At 28.9% G+C, this 16,555-nt stretch overlaps 1 protein-coding gene across 1 annotated transcript in view; it reads right to left on the reverse strand.

The window, feature by feature from the left end:
* Positions 1–471: 471 nt before the first annotated feature.
* LOC122507385 overlaps positions 472–16,555 on the reverse strand; it is a 47,588-nt gene continuing 31,504 nt past the window's right edge. The window contains exon 3 of the mRNA XM_043620059.1: positions 472–7,827. Coding sequence (XP_043475994.1) covers positions 7,648–7,827 — 180 coding nt within the window. The 3' untranslated portion in view covers positions 472–7,647. The remainder of the gene's footprint in view (positions 7,828–16,555) is intronic.

The following is a 16,555-nucleotide window of genomic DNA, read 5'->3' on the forward strand; positions in this document are numbered from 1 at the left end:
ACAACTTGTTGGTATGGTAGATGATAAAATTCAAAAATTGGTTGATTCTTAGATTCCTTTGGTGCGTTATATTGAATTTAATTTTCAAGAAACTTAATTTAATTTTTTTAATGCATTTTCAATTTTGAAAATCTGATTTAAGATTCATAATCAGCATCCCCAACAACTTCTCTATACCAGGATGTAAATTCTATTTCAATCACCTAAAATTATATTTAGAAACATTTTTATAAAATTTATTGTTGAACTGACTTTTACATAATGTCCAACATATGTGACAGTAAAATAAAATATTGACTGCTGTCCTAAAATTTTTTTAAAATATTTTTAGATTTTAATTAAAAATGTAAATTTTGATAAAGTTTTTATAGTTAATAAAACAATATAAAAAATAAAAGTTTTAAGCAAATATTTGTAACTTTAGACAACAATAAGGATATGGATAATAAAGAAATAGTAACAAGAAACTTGTATGCTTTCGGCGTGTTCACATTTATTTAATAAAAAACCAAGTACAATAATAATACGACAACAGTATAGTTGTCGAGTAATTGATATCGTAACATTACGATAACTATAAAAGTGAAAAAATCTGTACAATGAAAGACATGCGGGTAGCGGAGAGATGCCCCTGTCCGTGTTTACATTATTAATAATACATTTCACTGTTGGACTTCTAACCACTTCGCACTTTTGTTCTTTAGTAAAATTCTTGTTTCGAAAAATACATCGACTTAATAGCGGACGTAAAAACGTTTTGTTAAAATTCGGAACTTGGGGGAGCGGAGTGATAGGAAGAGGAATTTATAATTATACAAGAATAAAAAACTGATATATAAATCAAATAATATGAATAATATAGTATTCATGTAGCACGTAAAATTATAATAAAATTAATAACAGGAAAAAAATGTCATAAAATAAAATAAAAGTAGCAATAACGTATTGTCTTATAGTGACTTAAATAACACAGCATCGTATGATTGGGTCCAGTGGCTTTGCGCTTTTTATTAATGCTTTATAATCTCTCTTTTCTTTTCTTAAATAATAATTTTAATTCCTATTAAAAAAATATTTTGTATTTCCTTTTCAACGATTTTACACATTTTTTTTTTTTTAAATATACAGCAATAAGAAACTTAATTGTTCATATTTATAAAGCTTTGAGTGCAATTGTTGTAAGTTCCAGAACTGCCGGAATGTAGCGTACAACTTGATTTAATGCTTTTTGATAGCGGAAAAGTAGAGATTATACGAATTTTTAAGGAATTTCTGTTGAAAATTTCACTCAAATTTCCCACAACATTGTCAGAAATTCCACATAAGTTTAACAAACAATTTTATAAGCTTTTGTGAAATTTCTCTAAAGAATTTTATACAATATTTGCGGAAGAAAATGTAACAATTCTTTGACATTTATACTTGTGGGAAGTTTTCTATAGATTTTTGAATGTACAAGATCTGGCAGTTCTGTACAAAACGAAATTGAATCAAACATAAGACATTAAGAAACAAAAAGAGAAATTAAAGAAAAATTTGACCGGTAATGCACTGCGCATGAAGAAAATGTTACCTTTCTTAAAATCCGATTTTAATTTTGGCCAGTGGTGTAACTATCATACAAGAAAACCCATCAATTCGGATGAAAAGATATAAATTTACTAATGATTGCAAAGAAAGCAGAGAAAAATTTTTTTCAGGGTGAGTTCCTTGTCTCTAGTTACGCCACTGATCTCGGCACCATCTCTAATTTACTTAGGAACCAAACAACGTCACCTAGACGATTTAAAGGCATTAACGGGTCATAACATTGATTCTTAAAAAAAAAGTATAGGAAAAAAAACGAAAGAATAATACAACAGAACAAACAAAGTAATAGTACTGCTCTTCGTATATCCGCAAAAGGGAATTGTTTATACGATACATTATCACGTGACCGCCGTTCTTCTTTTCAATTTCTCGTGAACAAATATAATTATAGAAAATAAAAAAATTAAAGCATCTCAAGCACAGCATAAACGCTCGCAAATAACGTTTCCTCTTCGTTATTTGGTCACTTCTTTGGATTGGTCAGCTGGACGAAATTTCGTTTCGATATACATATATTTTTTTTCTTTTATACATATATTACTTTTTCATATTCTTTTTCAAAAATTGATAATCAAAAAAACAAAAGAAACAACAACAAAACGGTACATAGTCCAGACTTTATCACAAGGCAATTGCGAGCTTACAGCAGCTTGAGAGCAAAACCGGCTATAAAAAATTTATTTCTTAGATGAGAAAAACATCTGTGTTTACTAAAACTTGTTGATGTTTAAAATTTAATGCCAGCGTCGTATGAGAGAGCAGACAATAACATTCTTTTTTTTTATAGGAATTGAAGAACAATAAATTGCTCCCTAAATTCTGTCTCTCTCTCTTTCTCTCTATTTTTTCCTTTCAATCGTTTAATCTCTCTCACTCTTACATTGTCACTTTCTCTCTATCTCTCTCTCTTTTTTTTCTATATTACCATCGTATAATCGAACAGATCACGGCGGTCAATGGTCCACGGGACATTTGGCTACAGGTAACGCATTACAAAAATTACAAGGTTCTTTAAAATTGGGAAATAAGAAAAAAGGAGTTCCTAATTATTGCGATCCTCGACCAAGTCTCACTGGGATTTCATTTTGACAATTAAAAATAAAAATCGTATCCCTTATTAGCTCTTAAAAACAATAAATTTTATTTGTAGGTACAATTGATTCTGGTCCCAAAAACTTTTGCGCTAACTGACGAGAGATATGGTTTTTAAATAAGTGCACTTTGATATTAAATATGGTTGGATTAGAAATTGAGTAGTTTGAAAAACTGATAATTAAATTTTTTTTTTATTATGGCCATATCTTTTATCAGAGTTAAATAGAAAATTCTTTTTTTGAATTATGTATATCACATTTTTGTTAAAGCGCTAAAAGAGACAAGAGTCGAGAGATCAAATAAAAGATTGAAGCACAAAAGAAAGTCAATAGAAACAATAAAACCAAAATTATACCCTTCGATCATTCTGGCTCTAAACGTGCGTGCATGTGTAAGAGTATTGCAGTTGGCACCTTTAAAATTCGAGCAAATTATCATGAGATTCCTTGACACATTTTTGTGCACGTTTCTACGCATTTGAAAAAAAACGCGCATTTATGGCAAACTTAGACAGTCTGAGCAACTCAAAATTCTTTTCAAAATTTTAAACATAGTAATAGTTTATACGACATTAAAGAATTAATTTACGCCTGTGTTTGAGTTTTTCACGTGAAAGTGTTGGAGTATGATAATCAAATGAGCCTTTTCTCGTAGCCGTGGACGGCATTTCTCATTTAGCAAGATCTCGTGTTTAATAAAATTCCCAATAATTGTTTAGAAAATTTTAAAAACATCAACAATAGAGAAGTTTTTTAAAAAAATTTGATTAGAAAAGAAATAACTGTTTAGCAGATACGAGAAATGCATTATTGGCAGTAAATGGTGCGGCGCGAGACTAGGCCCAAATTAAAATACTGACAAAAAGATCGAGTACCTTCTAGACATGTACTACAATAATTTATTATTGGTACAAAGATCTCAAAATGTGAATGTTTCTTTGAAGTCTTAATCGACAATGAGAATGGTACACATTGTTTAATTGAACAAAGGTTTTGAAAAAATATACGCATTTGCCATTGTCGACGCGGATTTCAAAAAACATGACGGTACAAAGAGGTAAAATGATTAAAAAGAAACCAGAGAAAAATCTCAATCTTAGCAAATACCCATCGTAAAAAGAATCTCTGTCTGGTAAAGACTAGTCGATTACCTCTTTAACGCCGGAGTAATGTTCAACTTAACTGCGACGATACAATAGATAATAATCATCAAGACGATGATAATAATAATATAATAATATAATAATAATAATAATAATAATGAGAATTGTAATAATATAATAATAATAATATAATAATAATAGCAGTAAATTAACTAGCGTGAGCACCAATGCCCTTCGTTTTCCAAATCAAGAAAATCTGATATAAATCCGTATATAAACAAAAATATATTTATGAATAGGTAGAAAAACACAGAAACTAAATCTTTTCCGAAGAGAAATCAAAGGGCATTGGAAGTGCAAGCTCGCGTAACAGCAATCGACTCCTCCAAGAGATCATTTGAAAGGTGTATTTAAAATTAGAGTTTCTGATTACAAACTAATGCACATGTAAATATAATTAAAAAACACAATAATAAATGCAAATACAATCTTAGACTCTTTCACGTGGTTTGAGAGGAATTGGATCGGGTCTAGGGATGGTTTTTTTGTGGCATTACAATATTCGTATGATTATTCGTCATTATAATTAGATATTTATTAATAATTACGAGATCACAGTGACGCTTTGACGCGCGGGGATCTCGGGTGGGCGGGCTGCTGTCTTTCGTTTTTGTTAAACTTATATTCTTTTAAAATATTGGTGTGTAGTGATTTCTTAAAAAAGAAAAACAACAATTAACAGATTGAAACCTAATAATTATAGATCTATGAAATTCATTTCGTAAGGCGAAATGATCACTAAAAATATAATAAAAAACACAGCCTGCCCCCCACGATCCACATAGTCACAGTTACAGCTTATATCTCTCCTCTTTGTTCATCTTCATTATGGATCGCGCTTTTTTAAAAACCTTTCACAAACGCCTCTCTATAAATCTTGTAAAATTTGCCTTTACGTGGCAATTTGACTCTCGTTTCACAAAAAAAGTTTCGACTTTTTTTTGTTTATCGAAACAATAGTTGGTTTTTTCCAAATATATCATTTAAAATATATATTTCATATATATTTCATATATTTATGTTTTCCATATATATCAATGTTTATCAGTAATTCTTTATATGGCTGACTACTAGCTACAAATAATTATGATTCTATTTCATAAAAAAATAATTAAAAAACAAATAAACAATCGGCACCGTGATTATTTGACGGGCTCGGGAAAAGCATTAATATTTACATGCTGTTTTTTTATTTTAAAATTCATCTTAAAATTTTTTTTCAGGCCTTCACAATAACTTCCTTTCTACTTTCTTCTGCTTATTTTTCTAAAATCGCGTCTATCATATAAAATAAGCAACTGTTTGGCCTCGGGGCCATTTTTTTGTGCGTCGTATCACCTTGTGCAATAAAAAAGAGGATTATATTCTTCTGGTTGAAGGAATATAGTGTCTTAGAACACTAACTATTTAGATTTATTTGCTATTAAGATCAATAGTATTTGCATTTTTGAATATATTTTTTGTCACTCTTTTATTTCGCAAAAGAAATTGAGACTAATTTTTCTTAATGTGAATCGAGGACATGAATTTTTTTGTCTCTTTACTTTTAATTTGCTTTTTCCAATATGAATTTTCGAGTAAGATTAGAATCAATGAAAATAAGTGCAAATATCAGAAATACGAAAAATTATCTTTGGTTTCATCCATAAAAATTCTCAATTACTTTTAAGTTTTATATGAATATTTATTTGACCGCGACGATTAAAAGAGCGATTTTAGGCTCCTAGATAAAAGGGAATACGGAAGTAGATATGCTATCTAAATAAATACTATGACTATACACACTGGAATACTTATTAGCGACAAGTATATTACGGCACAAGTAAGAAGTATAGAAAAATAATACAGATAGAAGTGGATCCATAATAACCATTTTCGGATTATTCTTTGTTGCTATTGTACATTCCTAGAGAGGACCAAAAATTCAACATCTCTATAAGTAATGAGGAAGAAGAAATGCTAAAAAATTCACTTACTTGTTCAACTTATTTGAGCAAAACTAACATGTTGAAATTTTATTATCAGTTCTCGTGAACCTTATATTTTATATTTTTTCTGTAACAGAAACTAAATATGAGCAAATAATTGTAACTGTACGAATTTCTTATAAATCTAATAGTTAATTCATGAGCCAAAGAAAACGGTTGTGAAATCACTTGATTTTAAAAAAAAGACTTTCATCATTTAAAGGTAAATGAAACGAGTTTTTAGCAGAAATGAAGATTAAAAAAAAAGAATAAAAATAAAAATTAAGGAATAAGTAGAATAAAAACAGAGAAACATTAGAGTAAAAGACGCTTCCTCCGAAGTGCTATAATAAACGTCCAACATGGATAAGGACGCTTCTAAAAGCTAAGCTACCGGAGATCATTTGAAAACTGTCCACGGGTCTCGCAGCGAGCCAATCATTTTGCTGCGATCCACGACCTATCGATTACCTACTTTAATTAATTATTCGCGACTTATTACTGATTTAATTTTTGTATTTGCTTTTTACACATTAAAAAGTTACTCCTTCACGTTATGATTTTCACTTTTTTTGTGATTCCTGCCCATATTATGTTCCTGTAAGAAACAAGTACAAAATTCAGGGCTAAATGTACCCAAAAATTGTAATTATAACTTACGAGATGCTTGACAAATTTCAACATCTCATAAGCTATCTGGTAATAATTTATTTGTCTTACGTTTATATATAAAATTTTCTCTGGTAAGAAATAGTATTTAAATTTTCAATTTAATTCAGCAAGAAATATTAAAATTTCGATTAATTAAAATTATATCACGAATTATCACATAGTACAAGAATTTACAAGAATTTTAAAAATATAGACAAAAAAAATTTTCTAAAAATCAAAAGGTAAAATTATAGAATTTTTCTAGTTTCGAATCACGTGAGTGAATAATTAAGCTTATCAGAAAAAAACAAATTCATTTAATATAGTTTATCAGCTTTTCATTATTATTATAATATTAAACTTTGTTTGACTCTTAAACTGCATTACCTATGAAGCAAGACACGACCTTTTTTTGTTATCACCATACAATAGCACTAACTTATTTAATTCTCTTTATTTATCCATAATGAGATCATAATTTGATTATTGAGTTAAGTTCTCTTTGGAACTCGTCCTTAGCTTCCCCGTAACCCTTTTCTTCCCTTTCCGATCCGATCACTACTACAAAATTTCTAAAAAATCACTCGTATTGTGATTATTACATCTAAAAACTTTTTCGTAAGACCACCAAGGGAGATACATGGCACTCTGGGCCTCAGTGAATAAGGTTTGGTGAATTTTTTATCACCGCGCATTAAGAATGCAAAAATTAAAACAAGATATTAAAATATCTATCAACTTGTAATTATCTACTATCAACGGCTTACAAGTGAAGATTCATTCACGACAACACTATCTTCGCAAAAATTTATTGACGAGAAATCCGAACTTTGTTCCTCTTGTATATTTACTGCAAACAGTCATCAGCATCTTGTAGTACGTTGACTGGCAAAAATTTACAAAAATACGTCATAGGTATAATTAGAAGTTGCAATTTTCGGTTTTTTTATAATTCCGAATGTTTCCAAAATTGTTCGGAATCAACCGTGAAATTCTAAGTATTGGCCATAAGGCGACGGGTTGAACCTGTCTACATCATGTGCTATCATCGGCTTGCTGCGCGCATCTCCAAAGATGGCCAAATGGTTATCAAATAGCTCCGGATAGAGATACTTGCTGCATGTTGAATTGTGCCTACTGATGCCTGCCATTACGACAAGCAAAAATACAAGCAATGTTACTCTATCGTAAACGGGACACCAGTCTCCAACCAAGATAGAGAGCCACTGTCGTCCAGAGTGTTTCCCGAAGCGGTGCCGGGATCAACATTGATAAGATACTGTCTGTAGACGACGAATTGCTGGTGCTGCTTATGAATGTCGAACCCAGCACAGGCAATCTCGACTTCTCTATTTCCGCATCCTGAAATTTCAAAAATAACTACAATGAAGTTAATGAAGTTAATGATAACAAGTGATAGTTATTCTTAAATTAAAGCTTAATATTTAAATCATTGCTAACATTATTATTATCAGCAAATTTCATATATGTAACATTTAAAGGGACTTGTGTTTAACGACTTCTAATGTGACTGACTTGTTTTTATTGGAATAACAAACTCTACAGCAGTTCCTATCTATCACCATGTGTCTAAAATCAATCGAGGGGTCAACTATTCTTATTCAAAATGCAATTCTCTAAAAATGGAATTTTGGTAGGTATATAAACCACTTCTGTGGGAAGTAAGATCTTGTAACAGCCTTGTTCCAGTCTCGTTTATGAGAATAAAAGGTAAGTTTTTATTTATATTATTATAATTCAAAACTTTAAAAAAATAATGTGAAATTTATTAAAATTATAAACTAGGAGTGGGTGCGCTACGAGTGTTCTGTTGGTTCTAGTTTACATAAAAATAGACACAATTCCGTTTAATAATATTTAAAAGTTGAAAAGTCAACTTTACTTTATACTTTTCAGTTCAAATAACTCAAGTTTATATTTTATTTAGAGTGAAATTTCATCAATTTAAGAATAAAATACTTTATAAGTGAACTTGAAGAATCCTTTAATACTTATGTTCTTCAAAAGCTTTTACTGAGCCTTGCAACAATCTTATAGCATCAAATTATTATTTTCTCAAGTACAGGAAAAATAAATACGAAAATTCGAGATACTGTTTACTTCCTAATTGGGAGTGTCCTAATTGGATCGTATTATACGCCTATAGAACTGGTACTCACGTTGAGATATTTTTTAAGTAAGAAATTCATAAGTGATTTTTAATGGCGTTATATTAGGGGTTTCTTTAAGAATCATTAGGAAAGGTAAAACCTAAACATCTTGAAAATCATATGTCCGTACTATAATTTCGAAGAATATACCCTTGAAGACAGAGCTATACTGTCAAGTAAGGGATTATTATGGACATGAAATTAATTAGAGGAAACTTTTTACTGTAATTTGACATGTTATTTGATCCTAGGAATCTAAAAATGGGTTAAAAATGTCTATATTGCTTTAGGCTTAATAACCCGGAAACAAAGAGTTACAGACTACTGTTTATTTTCAAAAATAACCCAACACCTGCAGCTTTTTTTTCTGGATTTTAACTTATTAACGTATATTCCAGTTAGTCTATATTCTTGAAAGAAAAAATGCATTTATAAATGAAGAATTGGGGAGAAAAAGTTTTTAACTATTACTTGTGTTTAAAACAGGAAGATGAAAATTATTTCTTGTTTTGGTCCTGTAAAAATACTGACAGCGGTCATTTTTAATTAAAGACTCTAAGTGAATTGCTGGTGAATATAGATAATAAGGAGTTCTGTTTTATCGGCCGAAGATATTATCTTAGTACTGGGACTCACCTTGTGAAAACGAAAACGAAGCGCGCGTGTAGCGACGCTTTCGTGGCCAAGCACACGGCCATTTAATTTCATTCTCGATTTAGTGTTATTGTAAGGCGCAGCACGCCGTGAATTTAAAATGAAAAGTTTGTAAAAATTTATAAGTTAAATTATTAGTGTCATGTCAGGTCTTCTGTCGAATAAATAAATTGTTCAATTAAAATTAGAATTTGAAGTAAATTAAATTAAATGAAATTAATTATGATAAATCTAAATTCAGTGACAAAAAGTGTAATTAATGTGTTGATCTCCTAAACCCCTCTCTTCGCGGTTTGTTGGGAATTTTCCTAACAATTTCCGAATTAGTCTGGCAAATGTCTAAAATTAAATAAATTAATCTTTTGGATATTTTCAAGTAAAATATCCTAGTGCTAAATAGTATATTAAGCAACAAGGGGACAAAGGCAGCCAATTGTTTACGGTGATTTTTGTGACACGAGTGGAGATTAAAATTATTGAATTCAAAGTGTAGATGACGTTCACTCCTGACTTATTGTCAACCAGTTTATTGATTTTGGTTAAATAAAAAGTAAAAATAGAATTAAAATCTCAAAATAAATGTTTAAATTGTTTAAAAGTCTTTAAATAATTATTTAAAAATAATTAAAAATAAAAAGAACGTTATAATAGATAAAGATGTATTATGTTAGCGATAAATATATTGCATTATCTGTATGAAGATAATGCAATATAGATAATATACACACGTGCGAATACAAAGGCGTGAAACGATTCGCGACGCTTCTCTTTGTTTTCATCGTTCGGCTTCATATCTTGACCCCTCTTCCGCGACTTCCGATTCTCGTTTCTTCTTAATCCACACTCAGTATAATAATAAACTTGGGAAAGCCCAATCTCCGAAAGCGCCTTTATGGTCGACCATAATATCTGGTCACCGTCGTTTCACCCACTCTCCAAACATTGAGTCCAGTCGCACGATATATAGTGTGAGAAGAGAGATTATCGTGCGCGTCACATTAAGGGAGAATTATTGCAATATAGGAGAATACTCCTGAGAATCCTCCTCGTCAATTAATTGTGTCTTCTTGGAGAATTCGACATTTCTTTTCACGTCCCTCGCAACCGTATTATTATTATTCCCCGCCGCTATTCCTCACGCGTCCCATCTAAATAATAGGATTACTTTTTCCCATTCCAATAATAATGTTTAAATTTAAAGACTAATAAAAAATATCCAAAAGATATTATTCTTATCATTCCTTCCAACCCTTGTCAATAAAGTTGAAAATCGTATATCTAATATTAGTCATACCGATGATAAGACCGCAACGATCTCAAGGAATTCGAATTTCAAAGCAAGCACATTCAAATATACGCTGCGGCGATAAACTATTCTTCGAAAAACACTGAATATTTTACCACCGAGTTTCGTAATGTCGATACTACGATAAAGGACCGTCAAGTTTTTAATGGCATAAACGATATAAGTATATAAGTAAGCGATCTTTCTTACCTCAGCTAGCACCGTTCTAGAGACATAAAGTTGTACTCAATGTTTACTTCGAATCGCACGGGCGCGTTGTTAATGCCTCGGGGTAAAACTATTGCGCAAGGTAATTACGCGTCTTGCCAGTGAAATGGATCGTTCGCTAGCTCTATTTTGCCATAGATAATAGAAAAAATTAAACTGGTACAAAACTTGCGGTCGAAGATATACGCAGAAGCAACAATTGCGCACAACTCGATTGAATAACAACAGCTAAAGATGTTAAAAGATGAAATTATCAATTTTACAGTTCTAATGTTCCACTTTATAGTGACTACGCCCAGAAAGAAATCCCGGAACGAAAATTTTAAGTACAATTGTACAAAAGTTAATTACACCTGAGAATATCCTATTCTGAAGGAAATTATGACTTTGTTTTTGTTTTTCTCCAGTTTTGAAGCTGTTAACTAATTTCGATGAGATAAAAAAAAATTAAACTTTTTCTGACACGTATAGTGCGTCTTTTATGTTGGTGAAAATTACGCGTAAATATATTATTCAATGGTGGGACAAGTTGAAGTTGCGTGCAAACAAACTCTATGGTAAAGGCCACTGTAAGCCAGCAACTTTTTTTTGCCTTATGATGTTTGTCTTTTTTTTCATCTCCTGAACGAGGAACATGGTTAGAGTAAATCATTGCTTCATCGTCTAATGCAATCGAACAACTTCTTTTGCAATCTCTTCAACTTTTATTGGCCTGCTGAGACTTAATGTCTCTTACGACAATACATTTTGTGTCGTATTGAATATTTTTTTTTTAATTTTCCTTGATAATGTACTGTACATTAAAGCGTAAAATAGATTTTACATACGATATTTAAATGAATAGTGTTCCTTGAAACTGCGTGATATAAACTATAAAATTTAGAAATTCATTTTTAATAGTTGCAAGAAATTTTAAAGCAATATTTTAATTACTATATTTGACTATGTATTTCATATTTAATTGAACCATTAAAACCCGAACCATAAAAATATAAAAATATATATATAACACAAAAAATTGTTTCTCGAATTCCAAATTGTTTTAAAAATTGTTTAAATACTTCCCCCCGATGAAAAAAGTGAAATGTTGAGATGTTAATTATTTAATCAGAGTGTAAACGATCTTAATTAACGGACGATAAAATCAAATACTAAGGAAATAGCACAAAGATATAATTCAAGGTAACTTTCTTAATCTGCGGCTACACATGTTGCTATGCTCACTTAGTTTTACGTAAGGGGATGTGGTCACTTTGCTGTTACATGCCCGCTTACCTCCCTAATGTGCATATGTGAAGTATGCTGTTGGGGTTTCAGTGACGAATGGGAAAGACGAAAATTATTCTTGTAAAATCCCTCGTTCTAAATAGGTATCATCTTCAGTCCTCTACATGTGGTGCTTCTTTCTTTTTTATATTTTTCTTCTTTTACTTTTCTTAACAACCAAAATACATTCTACTTAATATAGAAATTTAAATATTTCAGTTGGGTTTATTTTATCGTCAGCCTCATTATTATCATTTTGAATTGTTTATTGTTTTCACATTGCAGACTTCGCACTCGATAATTAATTTTCACAAAGTGGCAAAAAGTAGCTTTCAAACTAAAAAAAAGTAGTAAAAAAGAAGTTATCGAAAAATTAAACTTGACGACCAAATAAACTCGTTTCAGACACTTCACAAAACTGACGAAAATTCCATTGTATATTTTATTTTTTTGACTTTTTCCTAATTTTCATCAAAAATATTAACTTCTTTCTTATCCTGCTAATAACTTGAATTCCTGCAACGAATTTTATTATTCATGAAAGAATTTATGTGAATATTTATAAAAATAATTTAATTCTTGGGAAGAATTTTATAAAAATTTTTAAATAATTCATTTCTTTCGACTAATTTTATGCAAATTCTAATTTAAATAATTGAATTCCTTAGAAATTTTTATTACTTATGAAAAGAATTGAATTTTTACGAAGATTTTTACAAAAATTTTTTTAAATAATATTGAATTCTGTTTGGAAATTAGATGAAAATAGTAGATATTAAAAATCATTGAATAATTGCGAAAAGTTTTTAAAAATAATAAAATTTAACAAAGAATTCTAATAAAATTTTTACAACAATTGAATGCCTCTGTGGTATTTTATTACATTTTTTTAAAAATAATTGAAATCCTTATAAAAGCATTTTATTCTTTATGAAAATAATTGAATTCTTGCGAACGACTTTATTAGAATTTTTTTAAATAATTGAATTTCCAAGAAGAAATTTATATCTTTTAAAAATAATTAAATTCTTGTGATGAATATTGTTATTTATGAAAAATATTAAATTTTGCAAAAAATTTTATTAAAATACCTCAAAATAATTGAATTTTCGGGAATAGTTTTGTTATTTATCAACATAATTAAATTCTTTCAAAGATTTATTTATGTAAACAATTGAATTTTTTGGAAGAATTATATTAAAATCTAAAATAAAATTTAATTAAAATTGTATTTTAAATAATTGATTTCTTTCGAACAATTTTATTAAAATATTTGAAAATGCTTGAATTCCTGTCAAAAATTCTAATATTTTTGTAAATAATTGACTTCTTTCAAAGAATTGATTTTTACAATCATTTTTGAATTGAATTTTGAATTGAAAATTGATTCTTTCGAGGAATTGAAATTAAATTTTTAAGAAAATTACATTTTTTGAGCAATTCCTGTAAAATTGTATTAAAAATAATTTAAATCCTGCGATGATTTTTATTATTTATGAAAACAAGTGAATTATTTGCTAAGAATTTTATTAAAATTTTCAAAAATAATTGAATTTCGAAGGAGAATTTTAATACTTTTCAAGATAATTGAAATTTTGTCGAGAGTTTTTAAAAAATTTTGAACATAATTGAAGTACTGCGAAGAATTTTATTAAAATTTTTGAAAATAATTGAATTTCGAAGAAAAATTTTATATTTTTGAAAATAATTGAAATTTTAACGAGAAAATAAAAAAAAATTTTTGAATATAATTGAATTTCTGACAAGATTTTTATTAAAATTTTTGAAAATAATTAAGTTTTTGTGAAAAATTTTGTTATTTTTGATAAATAATTGAATTATTTATAAGAACTTTATAAACATTGTTTTAAATAATTAATTTTTTCGAAATATAATAAATATTATGAAATTTTATTTTAAATAATTGAATTCTTATGGGAAACTTTATTTATGAAAATAATTGAATAGTTACAAAGAATTTTATTAAAATTTACAAAAATAATAGAATTTCTGAGAAATATTTATGTTGTTTTTAAAAATAATTGAATTATTGCGAGAAATTTTTATAAAAATGTTTAAAAAGAATTGAATTTCAGTGGAAAATTTTGTTATTTTTGAAAATAATTGAATTCTTCGTAAGAATTTTAGAAACATTGTTTTAAATTATTAATTTTTTCATTTTATATAGGGTAAGTGCGGGTATAGTCGGACAGTACTAGTAGTCGGACACTTCCGTGTTTTTTGGCAAATAAATAATAATGCATTGTGATAATTACTTTAAAAAGTATACTAGACGAATGTGTGAAGTTTATATTTTATTAAAATAGTGTTATTTTCGAAAATAATTAAACAAGAAATATTTTATTTAATGTTTTAAAAATCATGGTGTCCGACTATAGATACAACCATTTTCGACTAGCGCGATGAGTGGCACAAAGTTTTGTTGATAATTAATCATAAATATTAAAACTTATAGGGTTTAAATATTATATTAATAACTTCTAGTATGCTTTAATTCCATTTTCCAGCAGATAGCAATTAAAAAATTATCTTTTTTACTTTATAAATTCTAAATATCTGACAGATGTCCGACTATAGAAACAAGGGGAAAAAGTGTCCGACTACTAAAGCATTCGTAATTTTTTATTAAAATGTTTATATTTTATTAAATACTCAACTATTTGTAACAAATTTATATGATTTTTAATCCTGAAGAACTCCTTTAATTAATAATGTGCTTATAAACACAGTAGATATTTGCTATTTCAAGAAAAAAAGCATAATTTAAGATTGTATCCTTAAGTGTCCGACTACTAGTGCATTTACCCTAATTATTATGAAAATTTTATTTGAAATAATTGAATTCTTGTGGAAAACTTATAATATTTTTGTAAATAATTGAATTTTTCAACTACTTAATTAAAAATAGTATTAAAAATAATTAAAATTCTTCAATGAGTTTTTATTATTTAAGAAAATATTTGAATTCTTGCTTAGAATTTTATCAACAAATTTTTTAAAAAATTGAATTTCTAAGAAAAATGTTATTATTAGTGAAAGTAATTTAATTATTGCGAGGAATTGTATAAAAATTTGATAAAATAATTGAATTTTTTTGAAAATTCTATTGCATTCCTGTGGTAATTTTATTATTTTTTGAAAGTAATTGAATTTTGGATGAATTTTTTTTAAATAATTGAATTCTTTTGCGAAATTTTATGAGTATGTTGGATATTAAAAATAATTGAATTTCGGATATTTTTTGAAAATAATTGAATCGTTTAAAAGAGTTTGATTATAATTTTTGAGAATAGTTTTTTGTTTTCTAGTATTTGCGAATTTGAAGTATTGTAAATACGCAAAAAAACAGAAATAGTAGCTTTTAGTGGCTGAAATCGTAAAAAAGTACCTAAACAGTATCACAACGTAAAAAAAGTAGTAAATGGTATGTTTTAGTAGATGAGTGCGAAGCCTGAAATTTATTATTTTCAAGAATGAAGCATTAATAAAAGCATTAATAAAATGCGTTGGTTTCTTTTAGATAAAGAAAATACTTTGCCTCGTTTGGTTGATTCGTTGACATAGGAGCTTAATGGTTCGTATCAGAAAATTATTTACTCAAACTATAACCATCTTTTGTCGTATTTAGTAAATCGAGCAGAAGCCGAGAAGCTTTAGACGCTGCATTTGAAAGAAGAAAAGCTCTCGCTCTCTCTCTCTCTCTCTCTCTCTCTGAAACAAGACTGCTAGAAATGCGTGTAATTCGTGCATTGGTTTAAGTGCCGCTTTCACGCTCGATAATTTTGCTCAGGAAGCGTTGGGGAGTGAGACTTCTTGCACACAGCGAGCACAGTGGATCCGAGAGACACGCTATTGTAGTCAAAGCTTGATTAAAAGCCGTTTCGTGCGAAGAGATAATTATTTACCTTTTCACAAGAAGTTTAATTACAAAGATGCATTCACACTTCGGTTACGCTCGTTTGACTTAGAATTTTGCTTGCAACCGACTTTGCTTTGCCTCAAGATATCCAGAGTGTAAGATAAATTGAGATTTTTTTAAACTTTTATGCGCAAAGAAATCATGAGTTAGCGATAGGGGGTTTTAATTAATTGAAAAAGTTGAGAGTTCCAAATAAAAATATATGAATATTAGGTGTTGAGTTTCAGGGGAAATTAAAGGTAAAGTTTGAGAAGTTTTATTTTTATTCTGCCCACTCAATGGGTGAAAAGCATTTATCGTGTTTCGTAAATTAACAAGTTTCGAGTTGATAAATTTCTTTGGTAGCAGGTGCATATTCTCAATTACCTCTGGCTAGTTGTCTTTGTCGATGAACAACTATTTTACAGATTTATAACACGGCTCGTAACTTAGGGAGACTGGTCGATCGTGGAAAAGAGGGATTTCTTTAATTTCACGGATCTCTTCTTTCCCTTCAATTATCGGCACTTAACCAGTAATAATTAGACGTCCTGGGATTGCTCCGAG

The sequence above is a fragment of the Leptopilina heterotoma genome, unplaced genomic scaffold (genome assembly GCF_015476425.1).
Source record: "Leptopilina heterotoma isolate Lh14 unplaced genomic scaffold, ASM1547642v1 Lhet_47, whole genome shotgun sequence".
In the NCBI taxonomy this organism is placed as follows: domain Eukaryota; kingdom Metazoa; phylum Arthropoda; class Insecta; order Hymenoptera; family Figitidae; genus Leptopilina; species Leptopilina heterotoma.